General features: G+C 38.5%; 5 protein-coding genes across 6 annotated transcripts; 2 read left to right on the top strand and 3 right to left on the bottom strand.

Annotated features, from left to right (window-relative positions):
• Window positions 1-1,551: 1,551 nt before the first annotated feature.
• On the bottom strand, window positions 1,552-3,012 carry LOC121976539. The gene is made up of 2 exons (XM_042528732.1): window positions 2,444-3,012; window positions 1,552-1,747 (listed from the first exon to the last, which is right to left on the bottom strand). The coding sequence occupies exons 1-2, from the start codon at window positions 2,678-2,680 to the stop codon at window positions 1,568-1,570; spliced, it is 417 nt and encodes a 138-aa protein (XP_042384666.1). The 5' UTR covers window positions 2,681-3,012; the 3' UTR covers window positions 1,552-1,567.
• Window positions 3,013-7,737: 4,725 nt separating this feature from the next.
• LOC121976530 (ESCRT-related protein CHMP1-like) lies at window positions 7,738-11,654 on the bottom strand. The gene is made up of 2 exons (XM_042528720.1): window positions 10,901-11,654; window positions 7,738-7,951 (listed from the first exon to the last, which is right to left on the bottom strand). The coding sequence occupies exon 1, from the start codon at window positions 11,530-11,532 to the stop codon at window positions 10,918-10,920; it is 615 nt and encodes a 204-aa protein (XP_042384654.1). The 5' UTR covers window positions 11,533-11,654; the 3' UTR covers window positions 7,738-7,951; window positions 10,901-10,917.
• A 270-nt stretch (window positions 11,655-11,924) lies between these two features.
• On the top strand, window positions 11,925-14,288 carry LOC121976531. 2 transcript variants are annotated; one of them, XM_042528722.1, is made up of 4 exons: window positions 11,925-12,737; window positions 13,209-13,279; window positions 13,644-13,848; window positions 13,960-14,288. In XM_042528722.1, exons 1-4 carry the CDS (start codon window positions 12,651-12,653, stop codon window positions 14,161-14,163), a joined length of 567 nt encoding a protein of 188 aa, XP_042384656.1. In that variant the 5' UTR covers window positions 11,925-12,650; the 3' UTR covers window positions 14,164-14,288. The 2 variants fall into 2 exon arrangements, with proteins under 2 accessions (XP_042384656.1, XP_042384655.1); XM_042528721.1 differs by having other exon boundaries at window positions 11,932-12,737; window positions 13,644-13,860.
• An 855-nt stretch (window positions 14,289-15,143) lies between these two features.
• On the top strand, window positions 15,144-19,631 carry LOC121976529 (transmembrane 9 superfamily member 8-like). The gene is made up of 7 exons (XM_042528719.1): window positions 15,144-15,312; window positions 16,930-17,094; window positions 17,183-17,292; window positions 17,377-17,485; window positions 17,577-17,689; window positions 17,786-17,939; window positions 18,089-19,631. Exons 1-7 carry the CDS (start codon window positions 15,211-15,213, stop codon window positions 19,244-19,246), a joined length of 1,911 nt encoding a protein of 636 aa, XP_042384653.1. The 5' UTR covers window positions 15,144-15,210; the 3' UTR covers window positions 19,247-19,631.
• A 997-nt stretch (window positions 19,632-20,628) lies between these two features.
• Window positions 20,629-23,825, bottom strand: LOC121976528 (probable LRR receptor-like serine/threonine-protein kinase At2g24230). The gene has a single exon (XM_042528718.1). It carries the CDS (start codon window positions 23,265-23,267, stop codon window positions 20,820-20,822), a length of 2,448 nt encoding a protein of 815 aa, XP_042384652.1. The 5' UTR covers window positions 23,268-23,825; the 3' UTR covers window positions 20,629-20,819.
• Window positions 23,826-24,549: the final 724 nt, after the last annotated feature.

Below are 24,549 nucleotides of genomic sequence, written 5' to 3'. Positions count from 1 at the left end.
AATACTAGTTGTCAGGATGAGCCTCCATGTGTACTTTTCTGATTTATCCAGATAACCGGTGAAAAACTTTCGTAGGACCGAACCGGTCATCCTAGATTCGATGCTACCTAACCTGATTAATTATTTTTCTTACAAAAGATATTTATTTTACTAAGTTTATTCAAACAAAGAATATTAATGGCCAATTAATTAGAACTACTAATTTCTTAAAAGCTCAACTAGGAACAATTTAGGATAGGAGTTCAAGTATCAAATTAATGAGCCTATATTTATCTACTATTAAGTTCTTAATCAAGATATTTAATTGTGATTTAGGTGCAAAGAAGCACGGAGGACACAACAATCATAGTGGCAACCTACCAAGGCGAACATAACCATAGCCCGCTTTCTCAACTCAACAACCAGGACAACGAAAACAATAATAGCTACGACAATGCAACAACTAGTATTCGATCACAAGGCTCTTGATTTATCGCGGGACATAGTTCAGATCTTTTGTCTCTATTTTTCTCTGTCTCCGTGTTCCACTGCCGATCGGACGGATCAGATTACATCTCAATGCATCATGACATCTTTAAGATGTGTGCAGTATTCTCTTGATGTGCAAAGCATCCTTGAGATGTAATCTGACCCGTCCGATCGGTAGTGGGACACGGAGACAGAGAGAAATGGAGACAGAGGATCCGAACTGCGCAGGACAAGGGTCCATTGATCCGGCCAAATAGTAATAACTTGTTGAGCAAATGACTCGAACATTGAGATGATGGAGAGAATTATGTTGAATAATTTTCTTGATTTGTGTTTTTTTTTTGTCAAAACAATATAATGCAATTATATTTTTGTACAACACATAAAAAATTGTGATCATAATAATTTTACAAAAATTGCGATACCAATTTATTAATGATTTAGCGTGTTTTTCCCTTATTATTGCAAAGTAGAGGAATTAAGAAACTTGGTGGAAAGTTTTCTATATTTTTTATTAATATATATTTGTATTAATAAAGATTTAAAATGGCTTCTATGATCCGATCCGACTAAATGCATCCAACTTGGAATATCCAATTTTAAAATTGTCAATTTTGGAATAATCCTTCTGTTTCTTTGAACGTAAATGGAAAGTGTTCAATTATGGAAAAAAATATGACTGATTGATCTTATATTCATCTATAAATAGATTTTCTAGCGCCCTAATACTTTTCCAACATTCATTTTTCTTCCTCGTCCTCTGTGTAAGCGATCTGTCTGTTGTTGCAGGCAGCATGATGAAACGCAAGGCTGTAGAAATATTATATTGGAGCAGCAAATGAATGCGAAGAAGGTGCGCACACCCACACCCCAAGAGAATACAAAACTCCAAGCTATGAGAGCCATGGGAGCAGCTCTGGATGAAGGCGATGCACTTTTCGTGCTGGCTCCGAAGTAACTCTGGATTCACAGGTGATCCTGTCTGGAAGCTGAGTCAGATGAAGGTGGGTCTCGATATACTGAAAGTTGACGGAAAGTCGCTGCGACGTCCGATCTACCTGGCACCCTACGAAAGGGAGCCAAAACAGCTACAAACAAACTATCTACCTAATGCAAGTCTACCTTTACTCGAAAGAGGACCATTCATTTCAGTTCCATTTTCTGATTTGCCCACAGCTGATACCAATGACATGTATGATGAATCTAATCGAAGATCATTTAAGCTCTTTATAGCAGAATCCAAATCATTTCCAGATGCTTCAAGAGCTTGTTTGAGGAGCTGAAGATCATTCCAATGTTAGTTAAGGTATGAATAACAAGAGAATATATAAAATTTGGTGGTTCACAAAAACAAGTAGAAAAGTGAAAATGATTGTTAATTTGTTATCAGCAACTTCACAATAGAATGACATTATAGCATGGCAGCAAAGAGGAAGGAAAATAATGCAAAACTGCATTCTTTCGGAAAACAATATTCTTTCAGAAAACAATAAGATTGAATCATAAATATGAATGTGAAGCGAAAGCATGTTTCACAAGCCAACACAATCTAGCAGAACAAGTGCTAGAAAAAAAATCATCAAGATCTCTTAAAGAGCTTCGTGGATTTTCTCTTTGACGACAAGTATGAGTTTTTTGAACATATAAAAATTCACCAGAAAAAGACTGTCATTAGAGCTACCATACTCTATAAGTTAGATGATGTCGTCATTAGGATGCACAATTGCCATGGAAGAAAGATGATAAAGATATATGCATAATATAAAGTAAGACTTACATGAGGAATGTTAATTTACGTTCTCACTACCTTAAGCACTATCATTTTCTAGATAACATTTTATGGAATAAATTGAATGACAAGCAAATCAAAGTATCGCACGCTTGGCATTAGAAAAGTACATCCATCCAATAGGACGATAAACAATAGTCAGCTAATGAAAAAATAAAACAGAGAAGGCTATGAAATAAACTCGACCTGCTGATCCATATCGGGAAACAGGAACTTCAGATGGGCGAGATTATCCGGCGCAATCAGATCTTCTCCGTAGCCACCGAGATCCAAAGGGTTGGAGATCCGAAACGGCGAGAGGCGGAGGGAGGGGGTGGGGGAGGATGAGCCGGCAGAGCAGCGGACTCTCTTGGAGGCCGGCGGCGGGGTAAGGAGCTCGTCGAAAATGGAAGAAGACCTCTTCCCGCAAACTACGGCAGACATCGTGGACTCCACGCCTGAGCTTCTCGGACCTCCTCGTGGCGGTCGTAATGGATCCCTCTTCTCCCCGCCGCCTCCGCCTCCTGGTGCTTAGGCCGTTCCACCCATCTAGAGAAGGCGATCGCGGGAAGATCTCGAGCACGGGCGTCTGCGAATCGATCCACGACGAGGGCGGCGAGGACGAGATCGAGGGTTTCGTGGGCGCAGAGAGAGAAGGATCGCTTAAGAAAAGGATCTCTCCCTCTCGGTCCTCGCTTCATAAATAGGACACGTAATCCGCGTGGATAGGGGTCAGAATGTAAATAACAAAATATCTGCATTACTTCATTTTAATCCTTAATTTCTAAACTTTTTCAATTTTCTTCTAAACAATTCAATAAATTTTAGTGTTGATGTATTGTTTTAACGAGACGATTTTTTTTTATTTTTTAAATGTTTAATTAGACATGATGGCAAATGTTATTAATATATTAATTAATTATTCCGGGAAAGAAGGATCGTTCTCCTTTTCTTAAAACAAAGTACAAAAAGGGCTCAATTCACAAATTGCTTACGGACCAGAGAATCAACAACTGGACCGGGTTTTAAATTCGATGGATGGGCAGAATTCGAGCTGGCCCAATTAGTTGATGTAGTTACCAAGGCCCAGTTACTAATGGACCTCCACGACCATATTTTCATATAACAACAATAATATAATATACCCTTCACTTATAAATAAAATTTAAGTGTTCACAAGCAAACTTACATTGGACTTGATACAAATTTATTTATTTCGCCCTCGTGACAAGGTTGATTTGAATAGTATAGGATAAAGTTGTTATCATAGAATAAGAGTTTAAATCGTGATAAATTTGAGGAAAAAAGCTCTCCTTTACATTGGTTAACTATAACTTCTCGATTTATCTCCTTACAAATGATCGCAGGATTGTTGGGTGACGGATTCCATCTTTTAATACCATTATAAAAATTTATTTATGTTATTTAAATACATATAAAATTAATTAAATTACCAAATTTTAACAGCTTATTAAACTAAATGAATAAACTTAAAATACATATGTGTTAGTTAAAATTTCATGATAAAAAAATTATGAATTGCTCTTGAACAATGTTCACGAACAAACTTGTAAATTATGTTTATTAATAAAATTTTCATTGACATGGTACTAGATAAAAAAAAACAAAATAAAGAAACAAACTTATATTATCAAGTTTTATAATCAGTCGAATAATCTTAAAACTGTAAAATTTTAAAATAATCAAATAAATTTGAATGAAAAGCTCAATAACATCTAACGAATCAAACTCAAGTCAAATATGAACCAACCTCAAGCTCTTAAACAAAAGAAATGAAATCAAGTTTGAACAAACATTTCAACAACTTTGTTTGATTATCTTATTAAATATGGTTGAACACCACCAAAACTTAACTCCGTTTAGCTCCTTTACAACCCTACATATGGCTACGTATGATATTTTGAAGGCAGCGGACTAAGCATATGTATTAATCTTGTTTGAGCATTGCCTTTTAAAACAAACCCATTTGATTCAATGATTGAAGCTGTTTTGTTTATCACAAGGAAATGGTGAACAAGGGGAGGGGAAACTTTATCACCATGCAGGAGTTGATCAGTAGATTGTGACTGAAAACCCTAGTTCCAGTAGTAAAGCCTGAAGAATGCAGATGGAAAGGAATCCATGTCAGAAGATTTCCCACATTTCAGTGGGGTTCTTGTGCAATCGTATTGACTACTTTTGGCTACCTTTTCCATCTCAGTTCAGAATTTTTACCACAAGTGGTTAATTTCAAAGGAGGGAAAAAGAGCATTATATTCCTTCATTCCTTCACTCAATAAATAAATAAATAACGGAGTGGTAAAAAAACTATCTTGTTATTTGTATTATTATTTGGAAAGAAAAAAAAATAATTAGAAATTTGCCTGACTTGATATCCCATCACGAAGGCAGCATCTTTCCTTCATTGAAGAGGGAGGACCAGGTGCCCACTCCAACAGTCACAAAAAAACAAAAGAACATGGAAGAAGGAGGAAATCAATTAACACCTCTGAAAGTTTCAAGCTTTGTTAATTAAGCAAGAACAAGACTTGAGCTTATTAATCTTCTGAAACTCTTTACTGAGGAGATCGATCATATAGAGCAAAAGAAATTGTATATTTTGTAGATTGTTTGGGATTTCATGGACTCTAAAAACATTGTGATTTTTTTTTCCAGTTTGAAAAGAAGAAAAATATAAAGAGAGAGAGAAGAAATACTGAAATGAGAATGAGTTTGCCTGTGTTGATTCTTTTAATGGCATCTTGCCTCGGCAAGATCTATGAGGTACTGAGAAAAGGAAAAGAAAAAAAAAAGGAACACTAACCTTGAGAAGTAATCAGATAGCTAGTTCTTTAACCATCTTTGTGATTTCCCACAGCTTTATTGAACTGCAACTGAAATCATCAATGTATCTGCATGCATGCAGTTCAAGAAAGCTGTGGAAGACAACAAAGAGAGCCATATTCACATAGCAAATTGAACACTGTGTACATCAAGGTGGAGGTGGAGGATGAGTAAAAGGAGGAGAGTAAACTGATGAGAGTGATGGCAATTGAGGAGAGGAGAAAGGCATACATATAGAGAAGAGGAGAGAAGTGCGTTGTTGGTGGAGAAGCCATTAGCCAATCCCAAGAAGAATATATAAACCTTCTTACTTTTTTTTCTTTATTTCTTTTTTTTTTCCTTTCCTTTTGGTTACACTGTTCAGAAGGCAGAGTACAATTCACATTGGAGTTCATTAAAAGTTAAGTGCTTTTTGAGGCCAATCCAGGAGATGAATCAGTGAGTATGAATACTTAAAGGGTGGAGGTCCTGACAGTACTGCAATGGTTTTTTGTGTCCTTGTGGAAAAGGTTGGACCATGTTGGGAGTTGTGGCACGGCTGGCCGGCTCGTAGGGTTAATTATTAATTAATATAAATATTATAGTTTCTTCCAAAGAAATGAAATTTCAACATGGATGAACTCCTTTCCTTTGTGTCGACTCCTATCTATATATTAAGGAAATTAAGGAGGTTATTAAAATGGAGTGTCAGTGTTGGAAAAAGGCATTTGACCAAATCAATCGGGACTGCAACCAAATGATCTCGTCAGTAATTCTCCCAAATACTCTTGCTATGCTATGATGCTTTTTTATATTTATTTATAATTATAATATTGATATCGTTAAGAAACCATGTCCCTGAACTGAGCCAGTAATGTGCATGGAAATGCATGCAGAATTTAGTGAAGGACGGAGTCGGCGGTGAATGAGGAAGGAGGTCTTGTTGTCGGGTGGGAATGGCAGACACCCAGCACAGTCACCGCGCCCGACCCGATAAAGGCAGGTGGCAGGCAGGCAGGTAGGCAGGCGCGCCCGTTAAGATCGCTGCCTGCTTTGCTTTGGCTTTGAGTCTTTGACTCCCCAAAACTCCACCACTTCTTCTTCCTCGCCGTCGTGCCTGAAGCATTTCCACAGACACTTTGGATGGTGTATTATATATCTGCAGTCTGTTTCTTTCTGATTGTTTCTTCTTCTTCTTATTGAGATCTGTGCAAAAAGGTTAAGCCAATGCATGCATTGCAATGCCAAGCCTCTCTCCCTCTCTATCTCATCGATTCTAGATCTTAATTAATCTGAACCGAAGCTAATCCATACTAGTTACATGCGAACTCTAAATCAATTCCTACGCACTTCTTCAGTAGCACGAATTGCTTCTAGTTCGTATGAACCTTAAGTTTTACAATGTTTTAGTATATTCCTATGGTAAGAATAACAGTTCTTAAACTTTGCTATCGATGATTAAGATTCGACATTAGTTGGAGATTTGTAATTGATGATTGCAAATGCCCTAATTGTAGATTTGGTCGTCGATTATGTAGAGCATAAACCTTCATCATAGCAAATATTGACAGCTATGGAATTTTGTTATCCAACAAACGATGGGCCCCTCTAACGTTTCACGTTTCTTTTTTGCAATCAATGCACATTTTCATAGTAAAAATGATAGCAATAGAATTTTATTTTTAGTTTGTATTGTGCTGATCTATGTTTGGATACGATTTGTTACAAAGAGAAGACTCACACAGAAAATGTCGAGCGATAATAACATTTCACTTTTTTTTTATAATCTCAAGAAGCATACGTGTCAATCCAGCATCACCAGTAATTCAATCAATCATAAATATACCCAACGTGAGCATTGAACCCATTACTTGGAATAATAAGGATGATTTCTTATATCCAGATCAAAAATATCTTATGTGACGCAAAACAAGCTTATTCATTCAATTTTTTGATGAGTTACTCGAATGAATTGACTATATTCGCTTGGCAAGATACAACATTATCCCAAAAGGGAGATATCTTTTGGTATGCTTCTAACCTGAGCAGCCAAAACTAAAACTAGATCAATTAGTTCGACCAAAACAATTGGGAATTAGTCTCAGCTCTTGTATCCATAGTCTATAAAATTTTTGATCAAGTCAAGAAGAGCAAAAATCAAATAATCTCTAAAAGATATTGACAAAAAAAAACACAAAAAACCCATTCTAACAAGTAGATATTAATAAGCCAATAGGATTACCATCTAGATGGCTCTTCTTCGATCCAATTATTTGAGGGACAAGAATGACTACTCCCTTTATCAAAAGGTGAAGACGATAATTAGACAATTTCTTTTTGTTTAATGCTTGTCAGCGTGCGATCGCACACATTTGTTGGCTTCCTAATGGACATGAAACAATGTGGGGGATGATGGTGAGATCAACAAAAGTTTCAATTGGTGCCGTCAAGTCACTGATGAGTGATTGGATCAAACAATTAGGACATAAATAAATTGCATCGCCAACCAACCTCATCATTTAACTCGATTAACATCTAACTTTACCAAAGAAACTTAAAAATATTTAAATATTCAGGCCACAAACCAACAAACCAATGAGGACCTCAGAGCAGCTTTGTTGAAACAGAATCTCAAGAAATGTTGAGTTGGTCTGCAGAAATCATTTAGAGTTTCAATCTATTTGGTGGAATCCACCACAAGTTTCAATCAGTGCGTTTGGATTCATCATAAGATATGCAAACAAGATCTTTGATATCCCCGAGTTCAAATACGATGTGGCTGATAGTAAATATGTTACATATGATATATGAGTATGTAAAATTATTGGCAATAACTGAGAATCACAGCTGATGCACTTACAGTGGCTCCAGCTGGCAAGGTGTTTCCAACACCTGAAATGAAGAAAAAGTAATGAACTAAACGTCACACAGATAAACAGACTCAAGCTAAATAGTTCTTGCAAACTATTAAAGAAATCAGTTAGCCAAATTATAGCAAACAGATATGCAAGCCCATAAAAGTAAAGTACTCTTATCTACCATGAAAATTGAGAATGACTTACAATTCTGGGAGGATATGGGTAGAAAGAAAAAACCATATAGCAACACAATTATATATACATATATATTCACGTGCCATAGTCAAAAGGGAACTTTATTCAGAAAGGTTAAACCAGAATTTGTAGGCATGTCAGTTTTCACAAATAAAAAAGGAAGCAATGTGAAAACTGAACCTCGAACATATTTACATCAGAGTGACTATAGGAGCTTGAAGTTTGTGTTAACTGATACATCTTTGTTAAGTATGATCTTCATAAATATTGTCTTTAAACACATGAAGCTCCTTCCAAGGCAAGCATGATTTACAAGATTGAATTATTATCAGTGCAGAGAATTAGTTTGGGCAACGAAAACTTGAAGGGACCTATTTGCTATCTTTTCAATCAGCTAGCAGAAGAGCAATTTTACAGGATTCATCTGAACCTGTAAAGAGAATAGTCACGTGTTTGTCTTTTTCTTCTCACTAAAGAACCCCTGCCATTGTCACTTGAATGACATTTTGACCCACACTCATTAACTATGTTACTTGGACTAGGCACTTCAGGCACGAGTACTAGAAGTCCATAATTGCATTGTGCAGTCTAGATGTGCATTAATCCAACATTGGGACTCATCGTCCCATCTATACATTGCCTTGAGATTAAAAGTTGAAACGATACGTGGATAGCCTAACTTTGTTAAGGAGATGAAGCTTCAGGGCCGTCCTTGACAAGGGGTTTGAAGACAAGAGGCGCATTGCTTCATTTATAAAGCAGCATAAAGCCAACTAGACTTCTCACCTAACCAAGGATAGGCCTTTTAATCCGTAAGTAGTGGGATAGAGAAGTCCAGTATACAGAGTGGTCCAATCAGTCCAGTTAGTATCTTGAGCAAGAAGGAAGCAACATATAAAGCAGAGTAGATAGGAGGTATTTCTATGTTTAAATGGTGGTGCAATTTTTTAAGGAAAACAATGGAAGAATAAAGGAAATGGATTTGAAAATATCACCTGAGCAGAGGAAGATAAGTCTCCAAAGCCAAAAGCCTTTGGAGAACAGTTTGGAGAAGGATGCCTCTTAGCAAAGGATGAAATGTAGCCAACCCCTAAAGTTGAGAGTAACCCAACTTGATGACAATGGGAAATCTAATTCTCATCTAATTTTACCTAGCTTTACATTCAAATTTATGCTCATAAGAACTATTATTGTCCATAAATAGTCATAAACTGGATAGAAAAAGAAAGGTGAAAACTCAGATGTCTTATACTCTGATAGACCTGTGGTTTTCTTACTACTAAGATATCACACGTAAGTAGCAAGTCTTAAACTTTCAGTTTAACAGAATGGTAGTCAGTATCAGTGCCCTTATGGTATGCATGAACCATATAGCTACTAACCAGCACGTTCATCCTTTTGTCAAAATAAAGATCTCCCTTTCTCAAGAGTCACACACAAGAGTCACTGGTGTGAATAAATACAAGTATAATCAAAACCTACTTCAGAAAAAAAGAAGATTCATTAAAATATAAGCAATATTTACTAACTGCTTCAAGTCACAGCAGCTAAACTTCATGACAAATAAGTTGTCATCTAAAGAGTAGCAAGGGCAAAATACTTTGGCCAGAGAATCAACCCTAACCTTCTAGCGCATAATCTAACCCTTCATTTCAAAGTACTTCTGTTACAATAAGCAACTTGCTATACAATTAAGAATCAATTCATTCACATCAGCCTTCAATAATCATAGAATTCCACACAGGCTGCAAGGGAAATCACCAATACATGGTTCTATAGGCAGCTAAGGATCATATTAGCATAATAAATGGTATACCACCAGAGAAAGTGAGAGAAATAGATTGAAATTATATGAATATACTCAAAGGTGACCAACAAATTTTATAATTGAAGGATTTGAATTGATAGAGTGGAAAGCATAAAGGATATTTTATAACTTTGTGTTGACAATATTAGACTATCACATGAGTTGCATTTCAGTGGCTTTGTGACATTTTTGCTACATGTTAGCTAACTCCAGTGGTGTATAAGCAACTGTTTCATTCATGCTTGGAAGGATGCACCACTGCCAACAATCAAGAAGAATAAATGGATTATATTCAAATGGAAAAAACATAAACCGGGTTACACATCTCGATTTGCTGCTTATTACACATTAATTTTTTGTTGACATATTTTACCAAAATATTCACCTTTTTTCTCTATAGGTTAATGCTATAGAACTACTAAATGACAACACTATTCAGAGAGGAAAGTGCACTCTGCATGGCAACAAGAACTACAGGTCTTGTTGCATTTGAACAGAAATAATCATCAGCTCCTTAAGAATAAACGAAAAGATTTTGATTTCTTTTACAACATTTATGTGTGATGCCCATGGCCCTCCATGTGAAATATACATCTTGCCCTACGAGGGTCTGAAAGCTTGGGTGTATACCATTTGTTTGAAGCATTTGACTTCCTCCGTTTAGGAATCCATCATGTGGGGGAAAATGCCTTCCCTCCAATTTTAAACAAACTCCATATTTGCCATAGGCAAAACTCACTTACGGTATCTGACTGAACTCTTTCTAGAATTTCAATCTTTAAATTCAAATCTTTTGATGCTGGACATTAACATTAAAATAATAGCTTTTCCTGTAAGCCTATAGATTATAAAAACAGTTGGTTGGACAAAACATACAGCACACCGTCGTTAGGAAATTATGATTATTCTTCATCATAAATTCTCAAATTTTCGTTTATGTTGACAAATAAAGAAAAGATAAATTAAACAAAAAAAAGTCACCTTGAGAAGAGCTAATCCTAGCCCCTCTCCTTCAGCTCTGCCAAGCGCCTCGAAAGATCATCCTCGTCCACCGACTCCTTCTCCTTGGCAGGAGGAATGACATGCGACGCAGCTTGAGGGAGACCTACGGAAACTTCGAGACCGTAGTCATCGGCGACCTGCTGCATGAGGCTGTTAACCTCGGACTCAGGAGTGGAGAGACTAGTGGACCCTGCCATAGCGCCCTCCATGAACTCGGCCTGAACCTCCATGTTGACAAACTGCCGCTCGAACTGGTCCATGGTCTCGGACATCTTCTGGAGGTTCTCAGAGGCGAGGGCGGAGTCGAGCGACTTCACGATAGATCCCATGGACTTTCCGATGGCCTGCATCTTGGCCTGTGTATCGAGTCGCGCGACTACAGCGTCGAGACGGGACGCGAGACGGAGGTAATTCATCTGCTCCGTGCGCTTGCGGATGGCATTCTCGGCGTAGACCCGGGCGCCGTCCATGTTGCCCTTCTCGATCGCCTTCTTCACCTTGAGCTTCTCCGACTTCTCCTCCTTCTCGCACTTGCGCGCCTGCCGCTGCAGGCTCTTAGAGGTGAACTTGAGCTCAAAGATCTGGTTCATCAGCTTCTCCGTGTTCCCCATGCCGTGGACAATAGATCGATCGGTGGCTCGGACAGAAGGAAAATTAGGGTTAGCGAAGATGGCCGGAACGGAAGCGGAACGGAGAAACCGGCGTTTGATGTACAGAGGACAACATAACAGAGATATATATATATATATATATATATATATATATATATATATACAGTTATATCGTTCGTCAGCGACGCGTTACGACCTTTTGACGGATTCATACGCAGAGACGCGTTCTTCTTCCTATCGAACTATCGAAGGAATAGACCGAGTTGGGCTTTATTTAGACCCAATAGCCAATTTACAATCTATAGAGAGTAAAACATATAATATTTTAAATATTGGAGGTCTAAGGAAACAATAGTTAAAGTATGAGTTGCAAAATGAAACATTCTCGGCCAATGAAGAGGAATTTGTGTTCTATTCGACCATCTCCACCATATAAGGCGGTGACATTAATGTCCGATTGCAGGCACAAGAAGGCAGCTGCAACATCACAGGGCACAACTACCCGTCACTCTCTCTCTCTCTCCTCCACCCTTCTTCCTTCCTTCCCTGTCAACCAAAGCCAAAGAGGCAGATCGAAAGGAATCTCTACCCTCCAAGATCAAGTCCATTCCATCCATGTCTCTGGCTCCTTGGCCCATCCTGGACCAGGAGCGAGTGAGTCATAGGAGGGTGGAGGAAACCAAGGCCTAAGGAAAAAGGAGCATCGGTAGGATGAGGTGAGAAATCAAAAAAGGGGAGAAATGATAGAATGAAGAAGCGAGCGAGTGTCTTCGGATGTGCATCACCATTCACCCAACCGAACCTCTCCTCTCCTCTTTCTCTCTCACACACAATGCTACTGCTCCGAGGTTGCCAGATTTGCCCCTCTGAAGACCAGAAAACCCTCCATCCATCTCCACCGAGCAGCAAATTGCCAGCCCTTCTCCTGTTCCTGTGTGCAATTTATATGGGCCTTTTGGTCATGGCCAGACCTCAGAAAATTGAGGGAGGAGCAAACCCCACCACGTCTGCTTCTACCATCACCCCTTGCCAAGGAGGAGCCTTTCCCCATATGTGGCCTGCGTGCTAGGGTTTCGCTCCACTTCCGCCTCCAAAGGTGAGATTTGGGTGCCGCCGCGATGAGGAAAGGCCAGAAGTTAAGCGAGGAGGCCAAGGCAAGGATCAGGCATCAGAGTCTCTTGCGGGATTATGGAGATCTGGTCGAGGTGAGATCCTGTGGTGCTCATCCCTTTCTTTCACTCTCGGGATTTTTCTCATATCAGGATTTGCAATCTAAAAAATTTGAGACCTGTGTTCCTTCTTGAAACCCTTGGGTTTCTAGATATCTAGAAAACCCTGACTTTCCAGTATCACCTTTACAAGATGATGATTGGGATGCTACATACCATTATTATTGTACTAAATCTTTCTATGGTTCTTGATATTAGAATTTGTTGTCCCCCCTTAAAAGTTTGCCTCCTCTGATTTCCCTTTCAAATTGATCTAGATCTATCATTCCTTTTCTTTGTTTCCTCTATTGAGAGTGCTTGTATTAGTCTAGGCATCTCAAAAATCACAGCCAAAACATTTCAAAATTTCACGAACACTGTTAATCTTGTGAAAATACTTATCCCACATATAACTACTATATGTTTTTCTTTTTCCCAGAAAAATCTTATCGTAGTAATTTGTGACAGGAAACTGAAGCAAAGAGGAAGAAACTGCAGATAGCTAATCAGAAGAAGCTTAAACTTCTTGCTGAAGTGAAGTCAGTATCTATTCTAGTTTTCATATACTCCACTCTAATTCTAAATTACCATTTTTTTAATAATATTTTTAAAAAGGAAAAAAAATCCATACACAGAAAAGCAATTTTCCATTATCCTGAATCAAAATATTTTATGTATTTCTGAAATTTCATTCACTTTTTAAGGAGCTCCTTAAAGTAGAACGAAAGCATATATAATTTTCTCTTTGGCACAAGTTTTGTATAATTTAATTACATTACATTATGTTCTTACTCTATATGCTTGGAATTGTTGAATGTATAAGAGTTTAAAAGACCTATAGTTGTAAATCAGATGTTAACTCTTTCAATAATATAATCCTCTGCTCTATTTGCAATGCTCTAGATTCTTGCAGAGACGGTACAAAAGCCTATCCCAGAATCCATCTGGAACTAAACAATTGAGGCTGAAAAAGAAATCACAGAGTCAGTCCTTGATTGGCCAACCTTCAAATGCAAATGCATTTCCTCAACTCCCTGCTAAAGACCAAAGATCAAAACTGAGAGATGCTGATACTCCAAGCACTTCTGCCCTGATAGACCTGAATCAGGTCTTGTTGCCAGTAACTACCGCCCACTCATGCTACAAGACTGAATGAATTACGATGTCCGTAAGCAACAAAATCATGTATTCTGTAATGACAATGGATGTTCTTATGCAGATTGGTGAGGATACAGAGGAGTATCCGTCCAGCTTCAGCGTCGAGCCTATGAAGTCTGATAAGTTGAGGAAGAGTTTAGTGGAAGACAATTCTGTGGCTAATGATCTCAACCTTTCGATTTGTCGTGATGTTGTACATGAATCATCAAACAAGGTGGCAAAGAGAAAGATTACATGGCAAGATCAGTTAGCTTTGAGGGTGTAGATTAATCTCCTATCGCAGAAAGGGCTAAAAATCTAAGCCCTTCACTGATTTAATTTATGTTTGATGGAAATATTTATGTAAAGAAAGGCTAGAGATACTTCATCTTATACATGGTGTTTTATTCATTCTGTGTAGATTGTTTGATGGATTGAGTTAAACCAGTGCTGATAACACAAGTGATCTTAGGATTAGGTTAATGAGGCGACCATAATAATTAGTCAGAAATCATAATGTTTTCTGACATCTTTGATATATTTTTGATTTGCGAAAAAAAAAGATAAATAGTGAGCCAACTAGCCATAAGCTTTCTGACATCTGTGATTGGCAATATAATGTAGAGGAAACTGTTTTTCTTATCAATTTGAACTTTTATCTTTTATTTCTGATCTATGCCCATTTTTGTTCTTGGTTATGCTCTTGATTTCAAAATGCAGTGTTTATTTTCAGATTATGATAATTGATGTATAAAGCGCCTCTTAATTGTGTGAATGCAAATAAATCTCAAGGTGGATGGTCCGGAGTCATAGAATATTGGCCACAAGGTAAATTTGGAAATACAGATTTTTTATTTTACTAGAGAAATATATATGCGCCGTAGTTGAAATTCAAACACTAAATAAAAAATTATTTCAGCGTTTTGTTATTGTACCATGAGTTATGAAAGCCATTGTATAATATTTTTGAATTGGAAATAGCTGAATAGGCAAGCAAAAACCATATTGTGATTTTTTTTTTTTTAAAAAAAAGCGAGGCATCCCCTTCCCTTATAATCCAAGCAAACAAGAAACAAAGGTATATTCGATGTGCTGAGTCCGGAGACTTGTTAAATAAAGAAAAGAAAAAAGAGGAGTGGGTCTTTTGGTCTTTTTGACGTCTTGATGGTTTAGGTGAACCAACGGATGTGCACATTTTTGTCCAAAATTGAGTGGGTCGGGTACGTTAAACCCGACCCGCTGTCCAGGTTGTCTGACTGTCTATTTTCTACCCCGATGAGAAAGATGGTCCTCTCCCGTCTCTCCTGTTTCTCTGCGAACCCTACTCGCAACGATGGAGTGGATCCTCCCGTGGATCGCCCTTGTGCTTGTTCTCTTCCCCACCGGAGGGCATGGTTTCTACCTTCCCGGAGTCGCCCCGGCCGACTTCCACCAGGTCTTTTAATCCCCTTTCCCTCCATCCAGCTATTGATTTCGCCTCGCAGTAGTCGATCTTAAATCTTTGGATTTGCTTTTATTCAACTTGGATCTTTTGGATCTATTGTTTAGGTGCATTATTTGGTAGATTTAATGCGCGAAATTTGTGGGATTACAGGCGTGCATCTTAATATTCGTTATCGTTTTGATATATTCTTGATTGGAGTTCATTTGATCTGTACTATCACTATCAACCTTTCTTGGTGGTCCTAGAATTGAGTTTCCCTAACTCTCTACCTCTGTGTACTCTTACGCAAACATTGTGTATAGTTTTATTCGATTATATGATTTATTATTCTGTTGTGAATTCCTTCCGAGCCTTGCTTTTTCATTATGAGATGTTGTAGGTGCTCTTCTTTTGATCGTTCATGAACCCACATTTTTCTATGATGTAATACAGGTCGATGAATATTTCTGCTTGTAAAGATCTGTAAACTTTTGACTGTTAGGTATCTGCCGCTGCATTGAATGATGTATTGCTAATCTGTTAAGGGTTATACGTAGTCTTGGTTTTGTTGTTTTGTCCATTTTGGTTACTTTTATGATTTCTTTACAGTTGCTGAGTAGGTTCCAAATTTCTAGCTTTCCCTACTAGGGCTATCACTGTTGATTGAATGCTGAACTTCATCGGCACTTCATATCTATTTCTTAAATAGATTATCTGCAAGGTTTTGGTTAAAGCTCACATTCATGCATTTTCCTTCACTGCATTGCTTACACCTGCATGTATTCAGACACTGAAGCTGCTTTAATTTTCTATTGACTCACGAAAATCAATCTAATTTATTAGTTGATCCCAAATTATCATTTTTATAAATATTGATATGAAATAATATTAGTTTGTATGTGTGTGTATTTGATATGATAAAATTATAAAAGAAATATGAGAAAATTGAGAAAGGAAATATGATCTGATTGAAAATGATAAGATGTGGATAGACACTTTATGGATACTTTGCTATAATATGAGTACCGAGCTTGATGTGAGATTTGCTAAGCTTTTGATACTAATGAATTAGAAATTCATTTGTAGATGATATAAGAAACAAATAAATAATGACACGGTTCAAGCAATTAGATTAAGGGGGGAATGTGATAACGAGGGGAAGCACAATGGTGATAATGCTTTGTAGAGAAGATTTCCAATTCCACATAACATATGATGCACAAGTACTAATCTATCGTTTGGTTTGCCTATTTGTAAGTGCTACAAACTTATTATATTACATTTACATTTTGTTCTCTCTTATATGGTTGGGACAAACTATTACACCTGTATTGCTAACATGAAAACCACTTTTTCTGGATACAATTAATGTTAAGTCGATTCCCATTCATGAGCACATGCACTGATGTATTCCTACATATATTTCATCTATGTTATGAAGTGATTCAATCACAGGCAGCCTGCATGCAATTTTCATAACTTTGCCTTTCTCATATATGAATTGTAATCTTGTTTACTTTCTCCAGATAAGATCTATTTTTAATTTGATATGCAAATGGAAATTATTTCGATAATTATATTTGTGCATAATGTAACCTAACGTCACAAACTTCCACTGTTTCTCTGCAGAAAGATCCACTTGCAGTGAAAGTGAACAAGCTGACTTCAATAAAAACACAACTTCCATATTCATATTATTCTCTACCATACTGTCGTCCAATCAACATTGTGGATAGTGCAGAAAATCTTGGGGAAGTTCTTCGTGGTGATCGTATTGAGAACTCAGTCTATGTGGTATATTGCTGACTACTGTACTCTTTTAGTATTAGTTATCCCTCTGATCTAATGACCAATAATATTTAACTTTTCTTAACTATGCCAGTTTGAAATGAGAGAACCCAAGATGTGTAAGATTGCTTGCAAATTTACACCTACTGACAAGGATGCAAAGGAATTCAAGGAAAAAATAGAGGATGAGTATCGTGTTAACATGTATGACAAACCTAGTCCTTGAGTTTGTCTCGTTAGATATCTTCAATTCACATAATATTGGTGACTGTACATATTTTTGGACAGGATTTTGGACAATCTTCCACTTGTTGTACCTATGAAAAGGCTGGACCAGAATAGTGGTACTGTGTATCAGCTGGGCTATCATGTTGGAGTCAAAGATCATCTATCTGGAGTAATCTATATCTCCTATAAATACTCCAGATATAAGAGAATCACTAGTACGATATTACATGACTTATCAAGAATATTTGATGGTTGTGCAGGGGAAGAATGGGACATATTATATCTACAACCATTTATCATTTATCGTGAAATATCACAAGGATGTAGAACTTGACGTTTTCAGGATTGTGGGATTTGAGGTCAAACCATTCAGGTTGGAAATTTTTTCATTTATTCCTTACCCTGACTGCCCCTTCCTCTTCATTTATGCTATTCTTTTATGAACTTAAATTGGTCAAATCTATTGCAGTGTTAATCATGCATATGAAGGTCAGTGGAATGATGTGAAGACCCGCTTGAGTACTTGTGACCCTCATGCTAAACGCTCAGTTGTGAACTCTGATAGCCCACAGGTGGTGGCAGTGAACGAGGATATCATATTCACCTATGATGTTGAGTTTCAGGTTTGTCTGAATTTCTTTCCCTTTGATAATATGACTATATCACAGCATTCTTTACATTTATAGCTAATGTTATCATTACTGCTTAGCTGACCAGTTGGTTTTCATTAAATTGTTGAATCATTTTCTTTTATTGTATCTTTTCCTTCCAGGAGAGTGATGTGAAGTGGGCCTCTCGATGGGACACATATCTTCTGATGAATGACGACCAAATCCACTGGTTTTCTATTATCAATTCTCTCCTGATTGTATTATTCCTGTCTGTGATGGTGGCTATGATTATGCTGCGGACACTATACAGGGATATCTCCAAGTACAACCAGTTTGAGACTCAAGAAGAAGCTCAAGAAGAGACAGGATGGAAGCTAGTCCATGGGGATGTATTTAGGCCTCCAAACAATTCAGACTTGTTGTGTGTATATGTTGGAACTGGTGTTCAGTTCTTTGGTATGCTACTCGTGACCATGATTTTTGCTGTTCTTGGATTTCTCTCTCCATCAAATAGAGGTGGACTCATGACAGCAATGCTGCTACTGTGGGTCTTCATGGGCTTGTTCGCGGGGTATTCATCTGCCCGCCTTTACAAGATGTTCAAAGGGACAGAATGGAAGAAAATTACCTTGCAGACAGCATTCACTTTCCCGGGTATTGTTTCGATTATCTTTTTCATCTTGAATGCTCTCATCTGGGGTGAGAAGTCATCTGGTGCAGTGCCCTTCACCACAATGTTTGCTCTTGCATTCCTTTGGTTTGGTATTTCAGCGCCCCTTGTGTTTGTTGGCAGTTATGTGGGTTTCAGGAAGCCAGCCATTGAAGATCCTGTGAAAACAAATAAGATCCCTAGACAGATCCCAGAACAAGCTTGGTATATGAATCCAGTTTTCTCCATACTAATTGGTGGCATTCTCCCATTTGGAGCTGTTTTCATTGAGCTCTTCTTCATCCTTACCTCAATTTGGCTAAATCAGTTCTACTACATCTTTGGGTTCCTCTTTCTCGTCTTCATCATTCTCATTGTCACCTGTGCCGAGATCACAATCGTTTTGTGCTATTTCCAGCTATGCAGTGAGGATTACCTGTGGTGGTGGAGGTCCTATCTGACATCTGGATCCTCAGCACTCTATCTTTTCCTCTATGCGACATTCTATTTTTTCACAAAACTGGAGATAACCAAGCTCATTTCTGGAATCCTGTACTTTGGGTACATGTTGATTGCTTCCTATGCTTTCTTTGTGCTGACGGGAACAATTGGTTTTTATGCTTGCTTTTGGTTTACAAGACTGATTTATTCATCGGTGAAGATCGATTGAAAATATCCCTATCAGTTCTCTGAAGAAAAGATTAGTTGTCTGCTGACTTTTGGGTATAGTTTAGGACCCTTATCAATGTTTACCTCAAAGAAAAGTATACTGTGGAACATAGCTTATCTTCTTATTTAGACGCAAGGCACTTGATTTTTTGTACTCCATGTTTTTGATGTTCAAAAGATGCTGCTTGCTCAGAAGGTAGAATTGTTTGCCTTATGTTCTCATTCTCCCTGACAGTTATCGTCTCACCTAGAATAATAAATGTGAGGCGAGTTTGCTCACGTGACATTTTTTTTCTTTTTTTATTGCATTTGTTGCTAATTCTGTAGTCCTATGTAGTTTGAATTGGTATATTAATACATTGCTTTTGTATCTTTTTCTATTTCGACTTTGAGCTTTTATGAAATCACGTGCCTAGTCTTATAGTTTGTTTTTCTTCTATCTTGTTTCTTTCAAATTACGTGCCCCTGTGTTTTGGGATGTGGTCGAGTTCACTCTGTCGAGGGCACTGCTCTTGAAACTCGACGGGTCACTGATTCAACTGATACCGACGGGATCAAATTTTTGTCAAGTTTAATAGTAATATTACCAACTTTAAGATCCATTATTTTAAAATCAAATGCTTGCCGGAGGTGAGATAGGTTCTTCGCACTTTGATCGGTTTCAAATAAGCGGATCTTTTATATATACATATACAGTTTTGATATGGTAATTGACTCTGGTGCTCGACTTAGTATGCGGGGCATCCGGACTGAGTATGTGGGGTATCCGGAAGTGATTTAGGCGGCCACATGTATATGAGTTGTGGATGGAATTCGGGGTATATGTATACTCGGGTTAAAATAAACAGATATGATGCTTATTTATATTGAAATTATGAAATAGTATAATTACCACAATAATATATATATATATATATATATATATATATATATATATATATATATATATATATATATATATATATATATATATATATATATATATATATATATATATATATATATATATATTGTGCTTTCAGTCATGGTTGATCCATAGAGACACTATCGCTAGTCAAAAGAGACTGATTCCCTTTTGGCCTTGTAGTAGAAAGCCAACTAAAACATATATGTCTGGTAGCCTAATATACCAACCACAATAGAAAAGTAAACGCTTGAAATTTACCAATATCATAATCTGTGAAAGTTATTGACGAAGATCCAATCTTTCTGGCATAACAATAGCCATGAAGTAGCTGAATCATTTCATTAGACCTGAAGGTTTTACTTTCAGTTTAAATTTTATCACTCCAGCCTGAAGGCTTTGCTTTCTCGAGAAGGAAAATAGTATTTTCTACTGAGAATACATCAGACTGAATATAGAAAAACGAACAACCATGGCTGTGAAAAGAGAATGCAAATAAGGTTTCATTTATCTGTTTCATTTTGGTACATCGAAAGCTGATGAAAGATAGACCTTTAGTTCTTATGCACCTCATGATCACTATACAATTCCCATGGATAAAATTAAAGCAGAAGACAAGAAAAGAACGAAAAAAAAAAAGAGAAAGAAAACACAAACAACATTTTGTTATTCAGTACTCATTGACAGGTTCAATATCCTTGAGAAGGCCAACAATCTGCTGCATGGATGGCCTCTTGGATGGCAACTCAGCTGTGCACAAGTAAGCTATCCTTAATGCCTCCTCCATTTGTTTCTCTGATCCTGTTTCCCTAATCTTTGGATCAATCAAGCTTGAGAGTTCATTTCTTTTCACCAATGCTCTTGCCCAGCTGACCAATGTATGGCTCTTCCCTTCTTCAGCATAATCGTCTCCGATCGGTTTCTTCCCTGTAGTAAGCTCAAACAACACAACCCCAAAGCTGTAGACATCCGATTTTATAGTTGCGGATGCATTTTCCGCTTCTGAAAACTCTGGAGGAGTATAACCTGGTGACCCCTGTGAAGCTTCATTCTCTGTTGCATTGCTCTCGATGTTCGATAGTCCAGAATTAGCTAACCTAGGATCCATTGCTGAATCTAGATAAATGCTGCTTGCTTTTACATCTGTGTGGACTATCTGAGGGAAGCATCCATGGTGGAGGAATGCCAGTGCCCTTGCAGTGCCCAATGCAATGCTGTGTCTGAAACTCCAGGTGGTGGTTCCTTCAGTTGTATCAGTAGTCCAGTCTTCGGTTGATTGCACGCCTAACGGTAAGTCGTGAAGTAGGCTCTTCAGGTTTCCATTCTCCATATAATCATAGATAACAATCCTTTGTCCTCCAGCCAGGCAATAGCCAGTTAAGGGCACCAAGTTAGGGTGCTTGATCTGGCCAAGCCTCTCCAGCTCCTTTACGGCATCCTCATCTGAAATTGTCGATCGATGAAGCAAAACCTTCATGGCCACATGGATGCCTCCAGGTAATAAACCTCTGTACACTGGCCCAAACCTCCCTTCTCCCAACAAGGTTTCTCTATCGAAATTGTTAGTCACATTCAAGAGGTCAGCAAATGTAAAATTCAGCAATGGCTTCTCAAAGATGACAACGGGGATCGATGTCGTGTGCTTGACATCGAAGTGGAAGGGGCCTGAAACATTCTTCTCCTCCCTGTGAGATATTTTCTTAATCGTCCAGAAGCTGTGCCTCTTTCTGCAACTAAGCACCAACCAGATTGACCCTGCTGCGAGCAAGAACAGTGGAAGTGCTATTGCCAATCCTAGCTTCAGATTCCTGTCTTTGCTTCCCTTGGATCTACTCCAATCCGGATTCACTGCAATTGGGCAGTGATTTTGTGATCCGACGAATGATGACCGGAGCACTTCGAACGAGAAGTTCTGGCCGCAATAAGTAAGGTTGTTGTAGGAGAAGTTGAACTTCTCCATGCTGAATAACTTTTGTTGCAAGGAGCTCGGTATCTCCCCAGTGAGATTGTTCACTGAAAGGTCTATCACTTGCAGGTTTTCAGTGCTCAGCTCAGGAATGCGGCCACCGATGTGATTCTGTGAAATATCTAACACCTTCAACTCATGCGACAGAGAGATCCTGGTCGGAATCTGGCCATTGAGATTACTCTTCGACAAGTTCAGATATTCTAGTGCAGCAGGCAGTCTCATGAGATCAAATTTTGGGGCAGAGAATTCATTGAATGCAAGGTTAAGGTGCTTCAGTGACGGAAGTGGATTCACGAGATCAGTGAAAAAATCTCCACTGAGTTCATTCATGGACAAGTCGAGATGAACTAAAGAAGACCAATGATAAGCCTGGGAGATGTTGCCGTTGAAATGGTTACCTGAGAGATCGAGGTAGGCGAGAGAATCCAAGCTCGACAAATCTGGTAAACCTCCATTGATCTGGTTATCTGAAAGAACCAAAGTGCTTAGGTTTTTAAAGGCAGAGCCAAATCGAGCGGGGAGACTCCCATTTAGCTTGTTGCTGGAGAGATCGATGGAGACCAGAGAGATGCATTGGAGAAAAGCTTCCGGAATGCCGTTCTCCAACGAGTTCCTGCTGAGATCGAGAACTTTCAACCTGGACAGCGCGCTGATCTGCGATGGGATCTCGCCGGAGAACCCGTTGCCGGAAAGGTCGAGGCTTTCCATCCGATTGAAGTTGCCGATGTAAGGTGGAAGCGGCCCCGTGAGATTATTGGAAGAGAAGTTGAGCCTGGCGAGTTCGCTCAATTCCACCAAATCCATAGGGAGGGCAGTGATGGCGTTCCTGCTCAGATCCAGGGATTGGAGCGCCGTGAGCTTCCCGATGGTGGTTTCACTGATCGGACCGGTGAATTGGAATCCAGGAACCTCCAGTGCGATCACCCTCCTCTCCGCCCCCGCGCTGCCGCCGCTGTCGCAGGTAATCCCTCTCCACGAGCAGACGTCGGAAGAATTGCCGGTTCTGGAGGAAGGCTGCACTCGCATCTCCCGGAAGAACTCAAAGACGTAGAAGGCGTCCGTGTTCGGCGGCGGCGGCGATTGCGGCCAAGAACGCCGCAGCAGCAGGAAAAAGGACAGGTAGAAAGCAAAGAACCCCACGCCACCCATCTGATGGAAACGGATCCGAAAGCCTAGGAACTGCGAGCCAACTGAAAGACGCGGCCTTTATCTCCTCCCTCCCTCCTCGCCTCCATCCGCCATCTCTGCAACACTCGTACTTGGTCCAACACAAAGTCACGCCTCAGGGAGATGATTAGGGACGATCAACGAGCTCCTCTATGCATCAAAGGCTCCATTTTTAAGCATCATTCGGGTCCCGATCCACCAATCTGCAGCTTTGAGCTCGGAAAAAACAGGGCCTTTTCTGAGCTTTTGAGCAGAGCGCGCGTGAGCTCAAAGGTTGCTCGGCATGGATGCCAACGCAAAGGAACAGCTTTCGTGCTGTTTCACGAGAGAGAAAGAGAGAGTAATGAATTGCGGTGGTGGTGATGGTGGTGGTGATAATGGCGGAATTGATGAGCAAGGCTTCTGATTCTGCTGCTCTCTTAATTGCAGAGAACGGAGAAGCAGGAAGGACGACGCATTCATAGAACAGAAGAAGCAGCAAAGTCCAACTCCGTACTCAACTTCATGGATTGAAAATTAGGGGTTTTATGGTTATTAAATGTGTTAGCTAAGCAAGTTGACGGAGAGACTGGAGATTAGGACAAACAAATCCAAACTCCAAAATGCCCACCATTCTGTGCGGCCGGTAATTGCCAAAAATTAAAATGATAAACAAGGCAAAATAAATTTAGATAATAGTGAAAATAATTATAATTGATCTAAATATTGACAGTGATGTAATACTTAATAGATTATTACAGTGATTTTAATCAGCTCCAAAGCACATAAACTTAGTACATATGCAATGCAAAACCTGGTAATACATAGTGATCAAAGTAATAATTGAAGAGTTTTAAAGAGTTAATTAATTGTTAATAGATCATTGAGATTGGCATAAACTGATGCCTTTGGCATCATGTGAGTCGAATTGAATGGTTCTGCTGCTGCTACAAGAACTAGAGTTGTTGTAAACAATCCAAAGTTAAATTGGAAAAGAAGTAAGTCCTGAAAAATCATTATTCAAGTTTGGTTTGATTTTCTTTTACAAATTTAAATTTAGTTCGTTTAAATATTATTAAACTCTTAATTTAATTATTTAAAATATTTACATTTTAATTAGTTATTAAATTTAGATATCCAATTTTTATTTGTCTTTCTTTATTTAAACAATTGTTCAATTATCTGCCTCTACTCCAAACCCTGGCGGCATGAACAACAATCCGTGATCAATTCTTCCTCAAACCTTTTTCAAGGACAAAAGGTGTCACCGGAAGCAGAGGCAGAG

The sequence above is a fragment of the Zingiber officinale genome, chromosome 4B (assembly GCF_018446385.1).
Source record: "Zingiber officinale cultivar Zhangliang chromosome 4B, Zo_v1.1, whole genome shotgun sequence".
Classification (NCBI taxonomy): Eukaryota; Viridiplantae; Streptophyta; class Magnoliopsida; order Zingiberales; family Zingiberaceae; genus Zingiber; species Zingiber officinale.
Note: the sequence above shows the minus strand (reverse complement) of the source record. Positions and strands in the feature narration are given on the sequence as shown.

Bases quoted from the DNA above. Each gene is read 5' to 3' on its own strand.
- LOC121976529 (XM_042528719.1), top strand. From the start codon at position 15,211: ATGGAGTGGATCCTCCCGTGGATCGCCCTTGTGCTTGTTCTCTTCCCC. The intron at 17,690-17,785 runs GTTGGAAATTTT...AATCTATTGCAG, and splicing joins TTTGAGGTCAAACCATTCAG to TGTTAATCATGCATATGAAG. The intron at 17,940-18,088 runs GTTTGTCTGAAT...TTTTCCTTCCAG, and splicing joins CCTATGATGTTGAGTTTCAG to GAGAGTGATGTGAAGTGGGC.
- LOC121976531 (XM_042528721.1), top strand. From the start codon at position 12,651: ATGAGGAAAGGCCAGAAGTTAAGCGAGGAGGCCAAGGCAAGGATCAGG. The intron at 12,738-13,208 runs GTGAGATCCTGT...AATTTGTGACAG, and splicing joins ATTATGGAGATCTGGTCGAG to GAAACTGAAGCAAAGAGGAA. The intron at 13,280-13,643 runs GTCAGTATCTAT...GCAATGCTCTAG, and splicing joins AAACTTCTTGCTGAAGTGAA to ATTCTTGCAGAGACGGTACA.
- LOC121976530 (XM_042528720.1), bottom strand. From the start codon at position 11,532: ATGGGGAACACGGAGAAGCTGATGAACCAGATCTTTGAGCTCAAGTTC.
- LOC121976528 (XM_042528718.1), bottom strand. From the start codon at position 23,267: ATGGGTGGCGTGGGGTTCTTTGCTTTCTACCTGTCCTTTTTCCTGCTG.
- LOC121976539 (XM_042528732.1), bottom strand. From the start codon at position 2,680: ATGTCTGCCGTAGTTTGCGGGAAGAGGTCTTCTTCCATTTTCGACGAG. The intron at 1,748-2,443 runs GTCGAGTTTATT...AATGATCTTCAG, and splicing joins TTCCCGATATGGATCAGCAG to CTCCTCAAACAAGCTCTTGA.